At 41.5% G+C, this 24026-nt stretch overlaps 1 protein-coding gene across 1 annotated transcript in view; it reads right to left on the minus strand.

Moving 5' to 3' along the window:
- The window catches only part of csmd2 (CUB and Sushi multiple domains 2), a 172471-nt gene that overhangs the window by 102646 nt on the left and 45799 nt on the right, over positions 1-24026 (minus strand). Inside the window, exons 4-5 of the mRNA XM_086062042.1 lie at positions 12188-12382; positions 7138-7345 (exon numbers count right to left, since the gene is read on the minus strand). Coding sequence (XP_085918168.1) covers positions 7138-7345; positions 12188-12382 — 403 coding nt within the window. The remainder of the gene's footprint in view (positions 1-7137; positions 7346-12187; positions 12383-24026) is intronic.

A 24026-nucleotide genomic window follows, 5' to 3' on the forward strand; every position in this document is an offset into this window, starting at 1 on the left:
GCAGCTAAAATATTTTTGGGGAATTTGTTGTGGCTGAGCAGTGACTCGGATCAGTCAGACATCTTTGCGCTCTCTAGGGGGTGGCAAGTGGCAAGATGATGTTCTGTTACTGCAGCACAGCCACACAAAACCATGTTAACATTTATTTGAACACATATTCGTGTGCCGGTGTGGAATTTTCATTAAGCTCCTATTCATGTTTGCCACCCGCCAAAAATACGATTGACACAAGGTAAAACAATGGTGCGCAGGTTTGCCTCGCCCGAGCCTCAACCGAGTGCTTTTAACTATTGTATTCCTGCACTCATCATCTGCTACCGTTTGTTCCTCAACCTCCTACTACCTTCTGTTGCATATATCTGAATTGTTATGACAGAGAATTTGACAGACTTCGCACACACATAGTCCTATGAAGAATTGTTGCGGATAATAACAGCAAATAGGCTACATTATCTTCAGCATCACAGCGAGAAAGTAATTTAGAACGTGGAATCATAGTTTGCTCTCAAGGGATGAATATATGTCAGTATATGGGTTATATATGTCTGCTAAGTGATCCAATGTTAGAGTATTCCATCATCCGTTTCCTATACCGCTTATCCTACTCAAGGTCATACGTTGCCGGAGCTTATTTAAGCTGATAATCAAAAGGCAGACAACACCTTGGCACGACTAGAAACAGCTTTTAGCCTGGATATAAAACCATTTATACTTTGGGTTGTTATTTCACTGCACCATGACAGCTAAATGCTGCTTCACCATGTTTGCTTTGCATATGATATGCATGTGCTTTCAACATGCAGTTCTGAGATGCAGGAATGTTTAAATTTGGCAGTGAACATCTCATTTCATTTGTACACATAAATCCAAAGAAACCCAAAAGCAGTCATTTCCCATGTGTACTTTCAATATATTTGTGTGTACAGCTTATAAGCTCACAGTGCATCCAAGGGACTGTTAAAGTGACATATTGGATCCCAGGGGTGCCATGTAAACACAACTAAGGAGACACCCAGTCAGGGTGCAGCGATGTGGCCCATTGCCTTTAACCTCTGCGTGTTCTCTTGCTCTCGCCGGAATAAGGTGTGCGGTAACACATGGCCAGACATGCTTACACAGGCACACTGCTAACCAAGCAGCACACCTCCGGGGAGCTAGTTTGCCCGTTAGACTCAACATTGCAGAGTAAACTGCCTGCTCCTGCTGTTTCTTAACAAAACACAAATGATCAACAGTAATTAATGATAGATGCTAATCAGGAGTTTCGCGCCTACCCATGCGCTGAAGCCTAAAAAGCCTCGCCTTGAGAAACAAGCAGAAGCAACTTTGTAAAGTTGATGAAATACACAGAAGGGCTCTGACTCATTTCGCTAACCTTGTCCAACGCTTCGCTTCTGTACATCACCTTGCAGTTTTTAGTATGAGCAATGAGACACAGGGAGGATGGATTAAAGTGTTGGAGGTCTAAGATGAGCCAATCAGCAACAAGGCACAAGGTTTTGGAGATAACATTGTTGAATGATGACACGTTGCAGATTGAGTCTTCAAGCAAGAGCTGCTGCTAATAAATCTTTACTCAGACAAATAGGCTTGGAGGGGCATTGGTTGGCAGACTGGTGACGACGGCTATTGATCCATTGCTCAAATGCAGACTGAACTAAAACGGCAAATATTTTTTTTGAAAAGTGGAACAAAAGTTTGGGACTTTTTATTGGAAAAACAATTTTTGCATGATATCATTATAGTCTGATTAGCTGGAGCTCAACTGTCTCTGTACATGGATCGCATGTGCCTACTTTGAAGGTTATTACATCAAAGTCGGCAGTGAATCAAACATTTGACTTTCGAATGCCTCAGCAAGGTCTAAAGTAATCTATTCAGCGAGTATGTAAGTCTGTCCAAAAATATAATTGTATGATAACGTAGAATAGAAAGGGATTCAGATGCAGTCAGATGAGATCTTTGATAGCTCGTGTGTATATATAACTCGGCACAATCTGGACGTTGTTCGACTCAATGATCCTTGACATCGCTTGCCATTATCTGTCACATCTTTTTTTTTTTTTATCTTCATATTGCTTATGACAAGTTGAAAAAAAAAAAACTGAAGCGGTGAATGTGTTAACCTGAAAGCTGGGATGAATTCATGCATAAAATATTTTTCAAATAAATGTCAGAAAGTTTTTAAGAGAAACCTTAACAGGGTTTTCCACAGAAAACTTGCTAAACCTGTTGGTCAGGCGCTGATTGGGAACAAAGTTTGGGGGGTGCAAACGACGACATGTCATTTATTCATCGAGGCATAGAAAATGGCTCCGACCACAGCTTCCATGCTAAGACTATAGCTGCAAAACTTCATCAATTGCTTTGAACTCAACTGGTTCACTTTTTTCCTTAACTGATTCGTTTGCTTTTATGATGAGAGCACCACTTAGGCTAAATGACTATAGAATATGTAATGAAAGTGTATAGACGTTCATTAGACAATCAGACAAAACGATCCGCTCAAATGTTTTACGACTCGCACATGGCGGAGGGAGTGCAGGAGAGGGAGTAATGCCACAGTCGAGCCCTAGGAGACGTGACCGGACTTGTGATGCTGCAGTGAATTACCAGCAAAGCTCTGAAGGCAAAGTGCTCCCAATCCCGCCAGTCGGCGTTATGAGAAACAGGTCACAGTATAACAAACATTAACCCGGCAAGTACACACCCAATGCACTACCACACAGAAGCCTCCATTTAGACACATTTGCGGCAAGTATCCGCTGTCTGCTCCGCCAATACTCAGGTATCTTATTGAAATGTTGAAAATTACTGCTTTTGTGACTTTTTTTTTTATGCAGGGAATACTAAGATGGAGAATGATGGACTATTTCAGCAGCTTTACGCGATGGAAATTACACGAATATACGGCAGGCAGTGAGTGCTAGCTTTGGGCAAGAATGCCTGCTGCATTCAAATGTAAAGCTTGAAAGTGAATATGTACTGGATTGACGCAAATAGCAAGTTGCTGCAGTCAACTTCAGACCCCTGAGCCTCACACTTATGAAATCACAGGAAAAAAATATCACCAATGCAAAAACAAACATTCAAATTCCTTGAGATGCATAACCTCCATAAAAACATACTGATGAATAAAATCAATTGACAGACAAAGGCCCTGTCTACACGTAGCAGGGTTTTTTGCAAACGGGAGATATTTTTATGTGTTTTGCCCTGTTGGCCACATGATCCCCGGGTTTTGTTTTCATTAAAAACGAAGGTTTAAAAAAAAAAGTTTTACGTCATTGCTCTACACACATCACTCACACAGTCACACACTACCTCAAGCAATTCTAGTCATTGTTTACAGCAAGTGTACCGCTCACCGGCTCGTCTGACGCAAAATCACACGGCGAGTGAGTAGAGTTGTCCAAGTCGTTTGTTTCTATTCCAGAAGGTATTGTGGTAGTGGCGGGGTCCGTAGCCCCCAGTGACTCCCCAGGAGTTTTCCAACGACATTCCGTTCTGGAGATAGAGGGCTAACATGGTCCCACAATTTACCCAGGAGAGCAACCACCGCCGCACAGGTAAATTCTTGTAAATCTCCTGGAGGTCCTCCTGTATGGCTCCAGGAGGCCGAGGGCTGCCTCCTCGTACCCGAGCAGCGAACCAGGGATCCTGGGAAAGCAACTGGCCACTCTCTGTGTTTGTAAGTGCTCCTGGAAGTCATCCATTGAAGTGGGAAAGAGCTAAATTTTTACATGGTGAACACTCCAGCGACCCTGGGATGCGGGTGGTGATGCTCTATGCCCCGTTTTGCGGGGCCTCGAAGCGCTAGGGGCTCGCTCCGCGGGCCAGAGAACGCTCCAGGCGGCACGGGGTCCGTGCCAGCGGGGCAAGTGCTTAAGAGCATACCTCATAGGGCTGGCTCACGCAAAGCCTGAGTGCTGCTTATCCACTGCCAGGTGATTTTCGCTTCTTATAGGCTTCGTTTCTGTGAAACCGTTTGCTCCGGCCACAAAACATTTTGTTGTTGTTGTTTTCTTTTTATGTTTTTACAATGTGCGTAACTCAAACCCCAACGATCCCCCCCCAGGTACTAAAAGCAAACTCGGTCCTCGAGGGCCGGAGTCCCACAGATTTTGCATGTTTCCCTTCTCCAACACAGCTGATAGATGATCAGCTCATCAGCAAGCCCTGCATAAGCCTGATAACTATCCTGTTGATTGGAATCAGCTTGTGTTGGAAGAGGGAAACCTCCCAAACCTGCAGGACTCCGGCCCTCGAAGACCGAGTTTGCCCATCCCTGCCCTAGGTGATATGGTGAAAAGCTCAATCATCCGCATCAAGAGGAGCCAGATAAGTTGGCTTGGGCATCTGTTTTTGATGCCTCCCTGGTAAGGTGTTCTGGGTTCTGGAGAAAAGGCCACAGGAAAGGCCCACAACCCCCTGGAGACACTATGTCTGGTCTGGGCATAGGGAAGTCTGGGGTTTTAGGCTTAGGTTTCTGCCCCTGCGACCCTACTCTGGATAAGCACACCAAAATGGATAGATGGTATGAATCTTCTGAAATATGTTAAAATTTAAATACTAAAGGAGACGGTCCTGATGAGCTGTAACTAATTCCTTGTTCTATTGTTGTTGTGAGTAGCAGCAGTAGATTTAAAGACATCAAACACTGTAACGTCTGTCAGATCAACGCGGCGCTGTGTTCAGTGTTTGATCACATTTGACATAGTTTAATTAACTTCCTGCACAAAGCACCTTTGAGCCGTGTAGTCATTTTCTCTTCTGCAGTTGAATTTCACTTTTGAGAACTAGACATACATACGTTCTTATATTCAGCACTATCAGTGGAAATCACACGAGCATGCTGTTGTGTTTCTGAACCATGTCCTTATGTAAGGATTGTAGTCTTAACTTCAGACTCAAGCACATTCTTATTATATTCTTATATTATTTTCAGAACTGAGACTGTGATGGGACTTACTTTTAACATCTCCAATACTGCTGGAATATGCAAGTGCATTAAGGGGATTTGTCAGAACAAAGTGTAACCCAAGAAAACTAGTGGCCAATGGACAAATAAGTATCTGCCAATTGCAGAGTGCTGGGTATTTACATTGCCATCACATTCCCTGTGTTGGGTTGGGAAGATCAATATGGATGCAAACAATGAAATTGTTAAGCAATGTGTTCCTCTGTGCAAGTAGACACACCAAGATTTATTAGGGTAATTCCTTGCGGAGGATGAATCCGGTTTCCTTTCCTGCTTAGACCTTTCCACTGTGACGTTTAATCAGTATGCGCATCTGTGCTCCTGAAGACAGCTTTCAAGGTTATCTTTTCGATGTTGCCTTTTCAGAATCCTTACTCTGCTGGGCTGCCAATCAAAGTATGGGCTTGCGAGCTAAGCAACAATGTACGTCAGAGGACATGTTGCGATTCTCACCTAATTACCAAAGCTGGGAAGAACTGCCATTGCATCGTCCTGTCATTGACAGATGCCCACCTTTCGGCAAGTGCTTTATGATGCGAAGCCTCGTAAAAATACACTGACTGAGAAGCACCGTCTGTACTGACCCAGATCGAGGGACATAAACCTGCTTCTGTTGGTGCTCAGTTTGTGTAATTTTCGAGACTTTACAAGGTTATGAAGCACTCGTCGAAAGGTGGGCATCCGTCAATGACGGAGCGATGTAATAACGGTTTTGCCAGCTCTGCTAATAAGCGAAGTGCGCATGTCGGCAGCGTGGTGCATTGTGGGTAAGTAGCCGGCTACCAACTTTTCATTGAAAACTAATGGAGTCGGGGCAAGCTCTGATTTGAACCATTTAAACCGTTGGAAAGATGTTTTTTATTAATCTATGTTAAACATGCATAGTGTGTTGTTACTGACTGCTGTCTGATGGGACATATTTAAGTGCTTAATATTTGGCTGAATGTGTGCACTTTACCAGGAGTTGGACCAAGGAGGGACACCGGGACACGAAGGTTAAGACGGGTAGGATCTATCTTCACTGAGCAGGTCAATTGGGACTAGAGGCAGGTTCTTAAATGACCGTCACTCCATTAGTTTCATTACACATATGTTGACTAGCAAGCTTTGTGATGCTTTTGTCTGTTCCCTCGGTTTTGACAAAATAAATGTGTTAAGGAAATGTTAAATTTTAGCCTCTTTTGCGTCCGTTTGGATCTTTCTTGTCTGTGTGGAAATTGGGAAGAATAAATAGAGGTTTACAAGCGTGCACTTTCGTCTTCTCGAGCTTTGCAATGGTGTTTTTTAGCCTATAAACTCCATTAGGATAGTTAAAAATGGCACAATGGCTCAAAGCCATTTAAACAATGCTTGCAAACATTAAGGTGTACAGTTATGCAAACACTTTCAGCACAACTACAACAGCTGCCACAATGATGACTGATTCCGTCCTGATTTCAAAGTCTGGGACAAGAGGCCAATGACATTGTAGGATGTGCAAAAGAAACCCGGCAGCCACCTCTGGGAGTCTGCGAAGTGCTCAACACTCACTCAAGCAAGCGGTTATTCAAAGTGTCTTTTATATTGAGCAGTTTCCTTTTGTTGGACAGTCCTGAGTCAAAGCACTTATTTCCAGAATGTCTTTACTGGGCCAAATTCATTCATTCTTGTGTTACCACATACGGCGCTTGTTTAAAAGAATAGCTCATCCCTTACATAATCCTTGACGCATACGTGCTCCTATTAGAACATACTGTATATTGTGTACAGTTTGCTGGCAACATCCATACGTACCTCTCCTGTCTGCATGCTTATGTTTATGTGTCGAGCTCGCTAATTACTTCCTGTGCTGAGAGAGTTGTCATCGCAAGTGGAAGCTGCCACAGATGGTGAGAGGACTAAGCTGACATCATGTCCTACCTTTTCATTGTTAGAGATGAGCATGTGAGTAGACTGACTAATTGAAAGAAAAACAGTGTATGTATGTGTCAGAGGCATTAAAACATTAACAAAGCTGTGAATGCCATATGCAATCATTTGTTAGTTTATTGTGTACATTTAACATCACCTACATAAACAATACCATGATTATTATTCCACTCAATTGCCTGCCTACTTGAAAATCACACCGCATCCCAATAGCTCAAGCGCCTCGAATGAAAATGCTGACTACTCACCACTGCGACGAGCCTTCGGTACCGCTGACCTCCAGCAGGTCGTAGTCATCCTCCAGATGAAAGTCAGAGAACACCAGGGCTATGGTGTCTCCTGGCTCGGCCAGGACGGTCCACGTGCAGTCAGCATTGTTGTTGTACTCAGCAGGGTAATTGGGAGTGGTGATCACTCCACTCTGCCCTCGAAGTGTTCCGCCGCACCCGTCATCCGCTGTGGGGAGTAGGGCAGAGTAATTGTTTCCAAAATAAACTTTCATTGGGAGTCACAAGTAAACTGACTGTTTCAAAGTCATATAAAACTGCATCTGACAGAATTCAGGGGTTCACACAAGAGCAATTGTTGGGCTATAATATTGGTTGCTATACCAAACACATAAAACTGTGACTTGAAAAGCGTTTTTCTATGCACGTCATGCGAATGATGCAGGTGCGACTAATAACAGTCATTGTCCTCATGCCCAGTCTTGATTAATGATTCGGGACACCTATGGTTTCCAGCTTCGTTAATTCTGCTACATTGGTACCCTGTTTAAATGTGCTGTAAACTGCAGTCACATTCAAGTTATTTGGCTTTATTTTTTAGCAAAAGCATAATAAATTTTTTTTTTACCATTAGTCAACATCCAAGAAAAATTTAAAACAATCCAACATGGCACCATTCAGAATTACACAGCAAAGCTTTTTGCTGCTTAAAAGACAAATATTTTAGTGACAAATACTAGACATTAAAGGTGGGCATTTCCACCTCTCCGTCAGCCTCGTCGTTGGCAGATGACCAAATACTGTGTATTTTTATGAGGCATTGGCGTTATCAAGCACTTGCCGAAAATGTGCAACACTTGCTGAAAATATGGCCATCCGTCAGTGACAGAAGCGCCGACCACTGCGAGACATTCGCTAACACCTTAGAGCTGCACAGACGCAAGAAACAGCAACCACATGGGAAAGCAATACCAGCAGTCAACTTTGTAAGGGAGGGACAAACGCCGCCAACCACAGCAACGAGACATAATCTGCTGCAGATGACTGCGATTCCCCCAAGCTGTCCACATAACCCTGAGGCCATATACTCTGGTCTGAGGAGGTAAAGAAGATCATCCTCATTAAAATTACACTTCTACGGGGAGAGGGTTGTGAGCAGGCGTTTGAGAGAAAGAGGGCAGTGATTTGGCCGCCATTGTTGTCCGACCATTGGGAGGGTGTTGTGGTCTCTTGCTTTATATGCAAAGTGTCTTTAGGTTACATATGTTGCTGTGTTGTACTGTATCCTGTAAATAAAAAAATATGGACCACAACTTTACATTAAAAGGTTTAGCTAACTAAATTAGCAAAATGAATCCAAATCGTTTGGAAACATTCCGTTCCGTTCCGTCTTCAATTCCGCTTATCCGGGGTCGGGTCGCGGGGGCAGCAGCTTTAGCAGGGAAGCCCAGACTTCCCTCTCCCCAGCCACTTCAGCCAGCTCGTGACCATAGGTGAGGTGAGGGCATGTTTGGAAACATGCTTAACTTAATTTTGTTATACCTTGTCAGTGCGTTCCCTTTTTTAGCAGCTTAAAAGAAGTCAGTAGCCAGTAATTGTGTGTATAAAAAAAATATATCGAAGAGACAAGCTCAGCATTGTGATCGAAGATTTGCCTTGTTTTTTTTCTTCCCTGCAGGGGAAGGCAACACAAAGGCGTACAGTGAGCATGTTGTTCACATCGTCCTCAATGATCAATGTAGGTCAGGGAAGAGTAAATTGATTTTAAAATGTGCAAGTGGGGGTCGGGTGCATGATGCAACATGATGCAACTTGGGGAGACATAATTACACCCTGATTAATTCATATTCGTGTTAATCAAAGCAGCGCTTGTCACTGCGAGAGTATTTTAAAGAGACCATCGGATACCAAAGAACACTTTGAATATCTCTCCTGCCTGGCTCGTGATATCTTCATCACATCCTTCAGTTACCATGTGAAAATAATGATGCACAAGTGTGTATGGTATAAAATGCACAACACAGTAAATTATGAAGAGTAAATTTGACTCCATCCAAATATCAGTTTTAGAGCAGGTTAATATTTACACTTGGAAGAGAGTAAAATAAAGTTTGGGGGGAAAAAAGTCACTCAAGGTTTGAGGAACGAACTCGCGACGCTCTGCTTGGGAGACTGCCACACTAACACCTGAGCTATGCCCCTCCTACTGTTTGCTTATCTCAAAGATGAGACCAAAAACGACACACAGGCTGTCTCCCAAGCTGAAGATCGTGAGTTCGTTCCTCAACCCTTGAGTGACGTTTTTTTTCCCAATTATTTATTTTACTCTCTTTCAAGTGTAAATATTACTCTAAAACCAAGTCTATTTGGTCCCACTTTATATAGAGTCAAATGTACTCTATAGTGGTGAACATGACTCTTCCCCACTAATTTAAATTGCGTAGTCTTAGTCTGATTTAGGACTCATCAATGGGTGGCCAACTCGACCTGCCTATCATCTATCCCACTTGTCACAACTGCAACTCCCCTGAGGGAAGGCGAGAGAGTTTACGGACAAGCGGAAACCTGTGAGGTGTGAACTTAAATAGGAGGGAAACCAAGACAGAAGGGCACCGAGAAGGAGAAGACAGGTGACGGAGAGAGAAGTGAAGGCTTGGGGGACGAGGAGAAGCGGATATGGCAGGAGGGGTGATGGGTGATGGTTGCAGTGGGAGTGACAGAAGATGAGGGGGGAGCATTGAAATTCTACACAGGCTAGCTTCTCCACACTTGAAGGGCAGTATCTGGCTCCAAACTTCACCTCTGTATTGTTTGCGCCATTCTGCATTTGCCACATGGCAAATGCAGTGTGAGGGAAATTATAAGAGACACGGTGAGCCTCGTGATACCCAGGAACCATTGTTACAGTCCAGCATCTTAATTTAGCAAAGGCATTCTCGTCTTAGGCCAGGATTATTCCTTCTGATGGTTGCATGTTTCAAGCAGTCGGTAAGGATTTCATTGTTTCTCAGGAGGATGTGGAGGCAAACCGTAAAATCCCGTGAATACCCCCCCCCCCCTCCCCCCACACACACACAAAATTGGCCTGTATTTGTCCCTTGTGATGATGATGCTGTCAGTTTCTATGCAATGACTATGGTCCTGTATTTTTCCCTCTTATTTTGTCATATGGGTCATTATTCTGTTGTATAGAATTGTGCAATGTCCCGGCTGGAGTTGCGCAATGGCACGTTTGTCAGAATGTTGAGGTTTCTTCCACGTGTTTCCGCCTCACATGACACGACTGACGACACGGCATCAGGGTGTTCAGTTACTTGTTGAAGGACGCATCAACATGGTAAAAGGGGTTGTGGGATCAAACACACAACCTGTGGGTTGGGAGACAACCACCAGAATACAAAATACAGGTTGTCAATGAACACTTCTCATGAAGAATAAATCTTGTTGAATTGATTATTATTCAATTATAATAGGAGGTAAAGAAGATATATTATATATTTACGGGATATATTACTTTGTCATATCTTAACTACAGCATACTATACTAATGGGAATTGTTAACTATTATTATTGTAAATGCATTTTTTAACACCTCTTTCTTTTAGCATCTCATTAAAATGAGCAGCCATACACAAATGGACACAAAGTAAAAGCCACCAATAGCTTACCCTCAATTATAGGTCAACTGTCCGAATTGGGCAAGAAGCATTTGGCAGCCGCGACAAACGGCAGATTGTGAGTTCCGCACTGACACAAATGGGCAGCCACTGCATGTAACTGGAGTGTCATTAAAAATGATCTTATGCATTGTGAAGACGCCCGCCGGCGTACATGTTGAATTTCATGTGCTACTGGGAAACTTGAATTAATCACCAGGGAAATTGCCAGCCTCAACAACTTGTATGTAATTTTGGCTGAGTAGCTGACAGAATCACATCCTTGAGTGCCTGAGGAGTCTGGGTGAGCATTGTTGAAGAAAATGAAATAGCAGATTTAGGTTCTAAACGGCAAGCTGGTGGTGAATTATAACGAGGGCAAAACTAAATCAGAATTTAGAAAATGAATTAATTGCAACGAATGGTTATTAAAATGCATGCATATGAATTTTTGCATTGTCCAGGCATGTAGCTGCATTTTCTGGCATGTATGCGAGTCCGGCCATGTGTGATCGCTCATGTGTGGACTTCCTGACTCCTGGCCTGGATGCAGATGGCTCAGTGTCCCAGCTCCCCACTCAGCAGGCACGCTGACATAAGCCACATATTCAGGTGCAGTAAATGTGCATACTGAATGAACGTACATGTAAAAGTCCATGCATACAGAGTACAGCCTTTAACATGATGACTGATGACAGTACAGTATAATCACCTGCAGTGAACAAAAAAACAAAAAAAAAAAGCGTAACTGTTAACTTGGCTCAGACATTGCAAACTGGCAGGTGTTGCTGCAGGGGTACCGTCTGACTGTGAGAAGGGGCAACTGGCATGTCCGCCTGACTGGAAGCTAACATATGAGGTCCTGTCATGCTAAATAAGATATCAGTATAAGCACAGTGCGGAAGCTAGCCAGTGGATTTTATCAATAGGAAAATAGAACTGGATAAGTATGGAGTTGAACCATTAACAAATGTAATAGCACTATCTTGTCTGCTTTTTAAATGCAGACAAAAAAAACTTTAGCCTTAATTTTAAGGATTTCCCGACCCAATCAACTGCTTTTTAAGATACGTTAGACAAGAGTTAGGAGTTAGGAAGATTTTCTCTTGACTGGGAAAAATAATTTTTGTCTGAAAAAAAGAAACTCTAAGCTACATTAGCAAACTTGTCCCTTAGAGCAATTAGCATTGCTTTTCCTTTCTTTTTTTTTTCTTTTCTTTTTTATGTAACCCATGTACATAATTGTATGAGAAATACAGTCCCCACAACAAAATATGTTTATCTTGGTCTCATCAGACCGCACAACTTGGTTACAGTAATCCATGCCCTTAGCCTATTAACTGGTTTCCATTACCAGCATTACTTTTTTTGTGTACAATTTGACAAAATGTTCATGCTGCTGCTATGTTACATACCTCTGCAGTAGGGCAGGGGGAAATCCCACGCAGCAGTACCCGCTGAAGTAGCGAGACAAGACAACGTTGTGTGACCCTCCAACACATAACCCGGGTTGCAGCCATAGCGGATTTTGTCCCCGATGTTGAATGTGGTCCCTTGCTGCTGACCGTTGAGAAGCAGCCCGGGATTACCACAAGTGTAGCTGGGCAAAGCTGGAAGATACAGAGGAGCCGTTTTAGTTCAACCTTCTGCACTGAAAACACCGGCATTGCATCATATGTAAAGAACATGAAATATAAAACAAAGGCATAATTAAATTATGCAAATTACAGTGCTGAAAATTACCATAACTCCATCAGTCATTAATGCAAAATTGGCTCTCTTCTTCTTCTTCTTCATTCATTCTCACATGCAAGTCATCTCATTATTGACCTCATGTGCTTCCATGCAAATTCAGTTGTGAAATGTACAATAGAGTCCAGCCAAGCTTTACTTCCTCTACCTGTTTTGGCTTCAGCTATTACATTCTCGTAAGAAAAAAAAAAGACTGAAACTTTCTAAGCACCATTCAGTGGGTATATAATAGCAAAATGGATGTGCCGACGGTAAACAGACTATTTTTGTAGGAAGACGGCGCCTTCTTAGCTTGCTGAGTCCTGAACAATAGGTCTTTGGAGTGTGTGGATAAATCACTGTGCACATAAGCGTGTATTGTGACTTTCCGCTATAAGTCCTGTGTGGTTACTCACAAAGTGAGCGAGCTGGCCAGAGCATGTGCTGGACTTTGGATGCAACTCAGTGTCTCTGCAGGGACTCAGTAGAGGACAGAATGGCTTTCATGCAGCAACACAGTTTCCTGGCATCTCCCCAGCACGATACTCGCTCCACTTCCATTTCAGATTCATTTAGTTGTATTCTTTAGAAATGATGCTTAAATCCTTTCTTTTCCTGTCCTTGTGTGTCTGTCAATTATTTGTTTCTGAGAAAAATGTTGCTTATTCTGGACAAGGTTGCTAGTAGAAACCTTTTTCCATATTTGCCAAATTTTTTGTGTGGTTGAACATTTGTCCTCCAGCAGTATCTAAAAGACAGATACTACACAGATTTTTACCCAACATTGCGTCTCACCGGGGGTGACAGCCAGACCTTGGTAAACAATACTTCAAACGGATTTTGAGATGCCAGTTGTGCTTACGACAGATTACATTTATAGCTAATGGAACATGGAAACCTGAGAGCTGCCTATGGAAGGAAAGCTAGTGTGAAGCTGAAAGAAAATGGATAATCAATCAGAGACATTGCACAAATATTGGCCATAACTCATACAGCCTATTGGGATTACCCTGAAGAAGAAATAAACCACTGGTGTATTAAACAACGGACAACAGATGGGTAGAGTTAGGAAACAACAGCTGTCGGGGACATAAACATTTTGAAAATAACGACCCAAAAAAGAACTGCTAGTGAACAACAACCTCCAGAGGACAGTAGGGAAGACCATGAAAATAAACAAAACGAGGAGATGCAAACCACATATCTAATCTCGACTGAAATTCGACAAAAAAGTATGTCGCAAAAGCCAAACAACTCTGGGACAAAATTGTATACACTGATAAGACGATGAACCTTTACCAAAGTAATGAAAAGGTGGCATCTTTCAAAACAAAAGGATATACTCATTTTCTCAACATACAAGTGTAAAAAACATCCACCCACCCTTAGGCTTAAACCATCAACGATTCAGCGCTGAGTAGCTCGCAACCTATACAGTAAATTCATAACCAAATTTGAGTAAATTCGACCAAAAATGGGACCAAATAGTTTTAGAGTAATATTTACACTTGGAAGAGAGTAAAATAAAGATTTGGAAAAAATAAAAGTCACTCAAGGGTTGAGGAACAAAATCACGACCTTCAGATTGGGAGACTGCCAGACTACCACCTGAGCTATGCCCCTCCTACTGTTTGCATATCTCCAAGAAGAGACCAAAAGCTATGTTTTACGAATATTCCAGCTGACACGAGCGATGTATTAACTCACAGAAAGAGCTGCGTGGCTCAGGGAGTAGGTTGTGAGTTAATTCCTCAACTCTTGAGTGTCTTTTTAAAAAACGGAGTCTATTTGGTCCCACTCTCGTCAAATGTACTCTTTTGTAAGGCATCTGGGGAGTGAGGTTTACCAAGTTCATAACTGTCGTTGGCATCCCTTACACAAGCTCATCAGTGAAGATTATGTACGGTAATGTATTCTTCTGGGACAGGCTCGACAAATGATTACATCGAAAGTATATTTTATCCATCCCGTATTGTGAAATTGACATGATGTATTCAGTGAAAACATAGTAGTGTTTGTGTGGTATGAAAACTGCATTGTCTCTTGATATGACTTAAATGAATACCACATCACATTTTAAGACCAATTTATGCAGATATCCAGAAAATTCCAAAGGCTTTGCATTGTATTTCTCACAACTGTAGTCATATTTATGATAATGCGTATATTTTAAATACATACTTCCAAAGAAATGGCTGATATAACAGACATATAACTCACCATATACTTAACACATTTGTCTAATGATATCCTTCCGACTCTAAATTGCCCTTTCCAGCATCCGGTGTGATGCATTATGTGCTTTGGCCAAACAAGGTCTTATTATAACAGCCTCCCCGCTACCATAACAAGATTAGCATTTACACAAGTAAGCTGTGTGGTTAGCATATGAACTACGTGGCATGAAGGTTTGCAGTGCAACACATCATACAGGTTTAACAATAATTACAACACAAGAGGTTCATGAATAATTCCTGAACCAAAACATTAAATCAAAGCAAGGGAGAAAAATAAACAAAAATAAAACCACCACAGACGAAAAAATAACTAGCATAAATGAGCCCACCTTATTCATCATTAATCACTTTCCTGCACAAAATTTCATATCACAAGCAACAGAATGTGTCTTAAGGGTCTAGCATTTTTAGCAGTTTTAGACTCTAACACTCTTGAAAAGCCCCCCCAACAACGATCCCCCTTTGGGGCTTGGGTGTCACGGCAGCTCTATAATTCACAAGGATGGGAGACGGTGACATGGCTCGTCCCCGGGGGTCAAGACGCTTTAAGCGCTTCCTCTTGCTGAGACGGCAAAGGATGTTCCTCGTCCATCAAGGCATCGCTGTCTACAGAGCACGGAGCGGCCACCACGCAAAGGTGATCAAGTGCCCACAAACCTGTACGTACACACACATTCGCACACAAATCCCGCGCGCACGCATGCACAGCCACACGTTTCACACACAAAGGAACCTCGCCATCCATCACACCCACTGCACTTCTTTATCCCTTTTGCTTCCCATTTTCCTCTTATTTCTGGTGACTCGGACAGCATGAAACTGGTCTCACAGGACGACCTCTGGACTTTACAAGAGTGATAGTTCTGCCTGGGTGTCTTTGAATGGCTTTGCTTCGGAGTCGTTCTCTTTGGTCCAGTTTATGTTATAGCTATACGTCCTTTCGCTTTGAATGATTTTAACAGCAAAGATTTTGCAAAAGTAAATCCCTTTCGATTTACTTATTTTTAATTTTGCCTTGCTAATAGTGAATGATCAACACTTTATATAACATTACAGTTACGGACGGCAATCAAAAACCGGTTGTTTTTAACACATTTAAACATAAAAATGTAATAATGATTTTTTTAGCACTTCGTGCTCCCAAAAACGTATTTATATGTTTTTAATGGGTTTTTTTTATGCTAGAGCATACAGAAGGTTTTGATACAGCTTCTGACATGAAGAGGTCGCTTAAAGCAATGCTAGTTTTTTTATAGAAAACGGCCAGCAGGTGGCAGCAGAGTATAAGAGATCAGCCAGGGCCATGTTGCAACAAGCTCTTTTTCCCAGTGTTTTCAACAGGTTTGTGAATAGTGATGAAGCTTAGCTATATTCGTATGCTAATTGCTGCAAAACGGAAACAGATACAAATATACATTTTTTTCTGATGAAGAGACTCTAATCTTTATTTTGGTAGGTTCTATATTTGCATAGCAATATAACAGAATATTCTGTGGACCAAACCTGCAGGACTCCGGATCTCGTGGACCGGAAATGGCGAACCCTGCCGTATGATATAATACGGAGGTGTGAAACTGCTAAATGTGGACTAAACATTTTTTACAGGCAAATACATTCTAACCTATTTGCAAATACTTTTGAGCATATTTATGAACATATTTAATTGATAATTTATGAACAAATTGGTATAATGTAGGCCAACCGCTAAAAAAAAATTTTTTAACCAACATTGGCAGTTCCGCACTTTCGTATGATACACAGTAACTCTCTATATGATTTATGTTATTATTTAAATATGTGTGGCATTGCTGGCTTTAATGTAGAATCAGAGACAGCAATAACAGCCACTTTTCTGTTACATCATCCTTGTGTCTCACTCTCCAGGCATGACCAATCAAGCCACACTTAACGCAACTCTAAAAATAGTTTAACCAGTATCAATATTGAAATTGGAAATTCAAAATGTTTTATCAATTAATATATATATATATATAATATATAATGTGCTATATGAAAGACAAATGTAGATTTGCATATCTAATGTCCCTCCAATCAGTCAAATATGTCATTAAAACTAATTTTCTCATGCAAATAAGCTTTGTCTCGAACACGAATGTGCATCTAAAATTGCAATTCTACGTAAATATCAGTGAGTCACACTCACTGTTGTGTAGTTCATAACTTTGTACCGGCAATCTTAAGTTCCTTGGTTAAGATTCAGTTCTGCATAAATAAATGCTGTCGTGACTTTCCTTCTTCTCCTTCCAGCTATGTGTTTGGAATGACATTGTGAGATTGATTGCAACACGCAGGTGCATTAGCTCAATGGTCAGATTTTACTTTGACAAGCAGTAAATCAATTCCTCCAACTGTGAGTTGGACAAAGGCTCAAAACTTGCATTATTTGTTAAAGGATTTTTGAGTACCCTCTAAATTTGGTCTATAAGAATAAGTGTTGGAAATGACATATAGGCATCTTTATAAGAAAATCTCAAAACCAAATATATTTCTTTCCCATGCATTTGACAGCAAATTCAATAAAAGAGTAGGATGCAGTGGCGAGGTGAGATGTAGATTATGCAGAGAAGATGTTTGCACAAGGAAATCATGTCCAATCCAATATGCTACGACTGATAGTGAAGCGAGGGAAGCCTCAAGGAAAGCCGCAATCGTCACACCATCTGTGTAGCATGGACTCAAGTATCAAAAAAAAACAACCCATAGACCTCATCTTATTTGTCAGCTGTTCAACAGTATACGTTGACTTCAACTGTGCTGTGCAGAAAGAACGTTTTCTAATGATCAAGAATGATGTCTGTCTTGCTTTCTTCCATTTTGTCCTGCTTTGCCCCTCCCTCAGCCAGACTTCTCTCCCTCGCTCGCCAGGTTGCCTTGGAAACAGTCGAGGCACACCAGAGAGGAATATATGAACAGGAAGTGCCAGACCGTAAACGTGCCGAGGCAAATGAAAATGCACCGGGTTTGCTCAAGATACTAAAAAACCTGGAAAATCTCGTGCGTAGAACGTTCCAATGCACTCAATTGCACGCAATTTCTCCCTTCTGTAGCAAAACAGCAGTTCGGGCCATCCTTGTCTTTGTCACATTAACAAACACAAGAATGTCAATAGACATTGTATTAACTATCTCCTTAATTAAGTTAAAAGCAACACTGGCTTGAGGTCAAAAAGGCCCAGCGGGAACGACTGATCAATGCCTTCGCTCATCCCTGTCCACCCACCTAAAATCCACACTGTCCTCTTCCCCTCTCAACTCGTCCCCCCCCCCAGCGTAGCTTCGTAGAGTGAATTTCCTGGTCCAGAGTGTGCACTTAAATCTTGTTGATTTGTGCTGGCATTTGTTTTTAGAGGGATGTTACGGCAAATTATTGAGACTTAGCGAGCGTCATGGCGTTTAATTTGTATTGGATCTCGGATCAGTAATAACCAACACCATGTGATGTTGTTTATGGCACTGTGAGTGCCAGGCAGAGTTTAAAGTCAAGCTGACGTGACAAGAGAGCATTACATTTCAGATGTGCATGTATTGCATTTGTGTAATGAATATTTACATGTGATAATTATTATTATTACTGTATTTTGGGTATGGTGTAAGAAAAGAGAATGCAGAATCATTTGAATTGCAAAATGTAAACAAATTACTGATGACCGCGTAACTGTCACCAACAATTCTTCAGCTCTGCTGGTTTTTGATATGTCGGGATTCATTTATATTTCAAAACGTGCAGTTATCAGCTGACGAGGTATTCGAAATATCATCTCATTGTACCACAGGCAAGTCAAGGCAGCTTGAAAAAAATATTCTGACATTTAAAAGCAAAGTAGAGAAATAAAAAGTTCCTTCCTTAAATTAAAGTGCAAGAACATGATTTTGGATGTAGGATGGATATAGGGGGAAAAAAATAAAAAAATGTTTTGTTTTGCATGCAGCATAACAGCTAAATGTTGATGCACCATGTTTGCTTTGAATTTTGATCTCCGTTAATTGGGGTTTATATCCCATCAGCATTTCTTTAATGTACTTTAGACCTAAACTAGTCAGTGATTTATAGACCAGTAGCATCATTTTAAAATCTGTTGTACAGCTGACTAGAAACCTGTGTAAAGTCTTCAAGACAGAATATGTTCTGATCTCTTTGTTGAGGTCAGAACCAAAGCTGTTGATGCTCTTCTGAGGGAGTCCAGTCCAGTCTGCTTGTAGCATGCAACAAAAAAGCTACTTTAGACAAAACCTTAATTTAAACTTGTCACTTGAGGACATTGATAGATATAGCTGTGTATCCTGCATGATGAATAATTTGGCTGAAAAAAAAGGGGTCCAAGGATTGACCCTTGAGTGACCCCATATTTCATGGCCAGATCAGATTGCAATGGTCACAAAATAGTGCCTAGTTTTGTCTTTATCGCAGCTGTCAAGGCAGCATCGTGGAGTACTATTTGAGGCAGTAAGAAACTCACCAATGACATTTAGCAACTATATTTAAGCCATTTTTGTTCAACAGTTATGCATTTAGTCCTTGAAAAGCTTGTAGTTAGAAGGGGAGAGTGAATCCATCCACACATGGCTACGCTAGCTTTCTCCATTTCCGATGCATTACCATCATTGCCTTTCCTCCCATTTACCGGTGGCAGTTGAAGACCCCCGGCCTTCCTAAAGGCACACCATGTCATGATTTTAATATGTCCCCCAAACTCTGGCCTTAAAAATAACTTATTTGCTGGCATTACTATTTGTCCTTCTCTTCAAATCCTGTGGGTGTTCTCTGAGATCTACTACACAGCCTTGGAGAGTCATCAGTGTGTGTCCACTTGAATATATTATTTCCACTTTATGCACTCCGGCTGACTTAGATCTGTCTGGCACGCCACACTTGTATTTATTTTTTAAATTTGATGTAAAAAACGTGTCTGAGAAATCAACCCAATCAGCAGGATATATATTCTACTACTGTTTTGAAAACACAAAGACAATTCCTTGACCTTATGATTGATTATTTCGGTGGCTAACAAGTGAATCAATAAGGTCTGAAAGGGACCAGAAGAGGGACAAAGCGATGCTTGGTCGATAACGCTTCCGTGATGAATGACTACACATTAGAAGTAAAGCTCATATGAGGATAAATGATTAAATACCGCAGCCAAGCAGGAGCTCGGTTGGTTGATATCAATTATAGACCGGGTGAAAATGCACCCGTTCCTGTTCATAACCATCTGGGTATTTAATCACAGAAGATAACACCGCTGAAATCTTAATTGGATTTACTGTGCAGCTGCTTAATTATAAACAGGGGTTTACCAAAGTCGCCTACGCTGCTGTCTCCGAATATGGTTAATGGGTATGCATTCCAATCAGTCTAACTGATGTGACTACTCAGTAAACTATCGGGCACCAACGCAGTGCAAAATAGAGAAGTTCCATTGAAACAGGTAGAAAGGGGCACCAAAGTCTCAAGCAATGAAGTAAGGACAGTACATAACTGACTTTCCAGTTCTCATAAGATGCCTTCAAAACCTTACTTGGTCCATGGTATGCCCTTGGTCGTTGGGAATCCAAAAGGACAGATACAAGAACAAGCTACTTACAAGATGGAAGGTATTGATCTCCAGTCGGATATTAATGCCAAATGATACTCCCACAAAATCAACCACAGGTCATTTGCACTCAGCATTCCATCACGGTATCACCATGCGGTCGAGTTTTGTTTTGTGTAATTTTGTGTCGCAACATATGAGCAGAGAGCCCCTGCTGCTGCCACCAACCATCAAACATCTCATCCCACTGTTAATACAGGTTGGTGTATTCTTCTTTTCTTATAAAAAAAAAAATGTGCACAGTGCTTCTGTATGTGCTGGACATGGGTACGAAGAGCAGATTGGTTTATACTGCCTTTTAGCAAGAATGCCCCTAGTTCATTTCTAGCTTAGACTGCTCTCATCTAGTTTTGCAGTTCTCGAGATTGGTCTACTTTTTAAGGGACTCGGAATCAAAGGCATTTTTACCCGGTCTTGTCTCGGAAAGGATCAAGACCGGTCGAGACCAGGCCAATACTACTGTGACCAGTAATAAAACATAGAATGCAATGTGCAACTATAATCGGCACTTTAAGAGGAATCATAAAAAAAAAGTAGTTAAAATTAGAACACCCTATGCTAAGACAATGATGCTATATACAGTCTTGTTTCGACCTCCAAAATGATTGGTCTTGTATCAGGCTCGACCTCTAATGGTCTTGATAATGTCCTGGTCTCGGTTGCCGTGGTCTTGACTACAACACAACTCAGGGCTTTTCAGTGTTTCAGAGTTTGTATGTTCTATGACATATTTTCACACTTTATAAACATGCATGCCTGGGTCAGTAAAGATTCTTTGAATTGTTTGCCTGCGATTGTCTGGGGACCCTTGCATGGTGTACATGGTCCCTGTCCATCGTCAGATGGCATAGATTCCAGCTCACACACAACCCTAATAATAGGGAAAGTCTCTAGAGAAAATTCCATCCATCCATCCATCCATTTTCTGTACCGCTTGTCCTCACAAGGGTCGCGGGGGTTGCTGGAGCCTATCCCAGCTGGCTTCGGGCAGTAGGCGGGGTACACCCTGTACTGGTTGCCAGCCAATCGCAGGGCACACAGAGACGAACAACCATACTCACAATCACACCTATGGACAATTTGGAGTGTCCAATTCACCTGCCATGCATGTTTTTGGAATGTGGGAGGAAACCGGAGTACCCGGAGAAAACCCACGCAAGCACGGGGAGAACATGCAAACTCCACCCAGGAAGGCCGAAGCCCGGACTTGATCTCACAACCTTTGCACTGGGAGGCGGACGTGCTAACCAGTCAGTCACCGTGCCGCTCTAGAGAAAATTGATTAAAAAAAAAAAAAAGGTAATTGGTTGCTTTGGCGTAAACTATAAAAAGGAAATATAGAAACATTCTTACTGCAACTAGCAAAGGAACACTACTGAGACAAACCTACAAGCCCTTAAACATACCAGAACGGTTGATTGACACTGCCAGAGAGGTATTCATTATAAAAATGGCTTCAGTTTTCTGTGGTTTAAAATTTCACCCTTACCGTGAGGCATTTATAATATAACTGCACCCCCCTCCAAAAAAAAAAGTATGGTGGGTGATGAGTGTATATACAGTGAGAAGTTCCTACCTCATCCCAGCCTAAAACAATGACAATCTAATCTGAAGACAATGCAGCCACTAATCCACACAAAACAAGGATTGTGCAGAGAGAAACAAAGTGGAAAATGTGGGAGAAAAGGGCTAGTGTGCTAACGAGCAAAGGCGGCTAATCCTGAGGAGAGAGAAAGGATGAAATTACTTTCAGGAGGATACAAAAAAGTAAGATACTGAAATAGCACAAAGAGTGAAAGAAATTGTTTAGGGACAGACAGTACAGTATATTTACTAGCAAATTAGCATTATGTTGCCTGAAGATAATGATTAGAAACGACATGACTTTTAAAACTTGTTGCAATTCATCCATTTTGGATTTGAAGCAATGCATTAAGAAGAAATGATTTGCCCCGTGATTTGATCAGTGTTTTGTGGTACCATGACCAAAATATATATTTTTGACATATTCATTTTACATACGCCTCTAACCCATAAACTTAAACCCATTCGAAATTGAGCCTAACTGCATCAAACTGTCCGACGAGGCCCACTTCTCATTGTTTTCCATATACTGCAACTATGCAAGTCAGCCATCAAAGTACTGTAAAAGTCATCACAAAAACAGTTGAAACGAGGTGCCAGTTTCTCAAATAATCATGGTTGAATGGTTTGTGTGTGGTGGGGAGAGAGGAAGGGGGTGGGCAAGGGCTGTAATTACGTACATCAAAGCCTACAATCCTGAGGAGTGGGAAGCTGACATTTACAAGAGCCAAGCAAGATAGTTAATTACACACTTTTGTAAAGTTGAAGATTTGCTATTGTTGACTGATGCCACAAAAAAATGATTGATAAATAAACGCACCTGCAAATGTTTAGTGATGTCGAAATAGGGCGACATAAATGGGGGTGCGTTGGATGACATTTGACATGTTCTAAACTTAAATGGCACAAAGTGCTTTGTCCATCTGTATGCTACCTGGCCACTTCCTTGATCATAGGGGCTTCAAGGCAAAAATGTGTAAGATGTGAAAAACATTTAGACTATTAATATACTGTACTGGAAGTTAATTCATTTCCAGTGCTGTTTAGCAATTATTTAATTTCCTGCTATTTTGCTGTTCGAATTTGGATGTTCCATGCTTTAGAAAAGCGTAAATGATCAGCCAAGCACTTAATTCCGGTGTTCCGCAACGTGATTAGGCGCACTAGTAGCAAGCTAAAGCTCAATGCTAGCTAGCTGTAAGCAGCACGGAGCTTCCTTCGACCTCTGACTACCCCCGCAAGCGAAACTTTTTGGGATTGCCTCGGCAGTTCATTCTCAGTTTAGCTATTCGATGTGTTTTGATGAGGCAAAATTAATTTTTTCCCTTCTTCTGAGCCGTTATAATTGCGATTAATCGCATTTTTCTACTTCCACTATTTTCTACGAAGCTTGTAACATATATTTACTTCAGTAAAATATTGTAAGTCATGTCAAATCTTCAATGTATATGTATATTCACTGACTATTTTAATATCTTTCTTTAATACTTAAATACAATTATTTAACAAAATGGTCAAAGCTGAGTCAGCTTTGCATGCATCTTTCTTATATTCTTCTCATAGAAAGAAGTCTCAAAAATGTCTCGCGTCGAGATTTATCCGCCCACAAGTGCCACACTCCAGCAGTGTTGATTGGCGAGGCCCCGTGGAGGTAACATCAGCAGAGGATTGTGCTCTGAGAAGATACGCCAAAGACGTACAACTAATATGATAATAGAATTTGGCTTTGCAATGTGAGCAAATTGTGGATTTCTCACTTTGCACTTTACATCATTTAAAATAACCTCCAAAGTTAAGTCGTTCATTTTGACAGCACTAATATATATGTATATATAGACATACTGTATATAAAGGTTCTGATCTTATAGTCTTTTACCTAATTATACTAACTAATCAAAACCGCTCTTTGGTCTTTACTATGTCGCTTGGTGGAGGTAACACACTGTGAGGAAAGGAGATCATTTTGAGCATTTTTTTGGGTGAGAGATGAACGAGTAAAAAATGCATGGCTGCAGAGGACGCTGAGCACTGCGCAGGAATAATGATGCAGGAACTGTGCCGCTGGGCTTCAAACCTGCTCCTCGCGTAGCT

This window comes from Leptonotus elevatus, chromosome 19 (genome assembly GCF_054856555.1).
Source record: "Leptonotus elevatus isolate MCC_2025b chromosome 19, RoL_Lele_1.0, whole genome shotgun sequence".
NCBI classification, from domain to species: domain Eukaryota; kingdom Metazoa; phylum Chordata; class Actinopteri; order Syngnathiformes; family Syngnathidae; genus Leptonotus; species Leptonotus elevatus.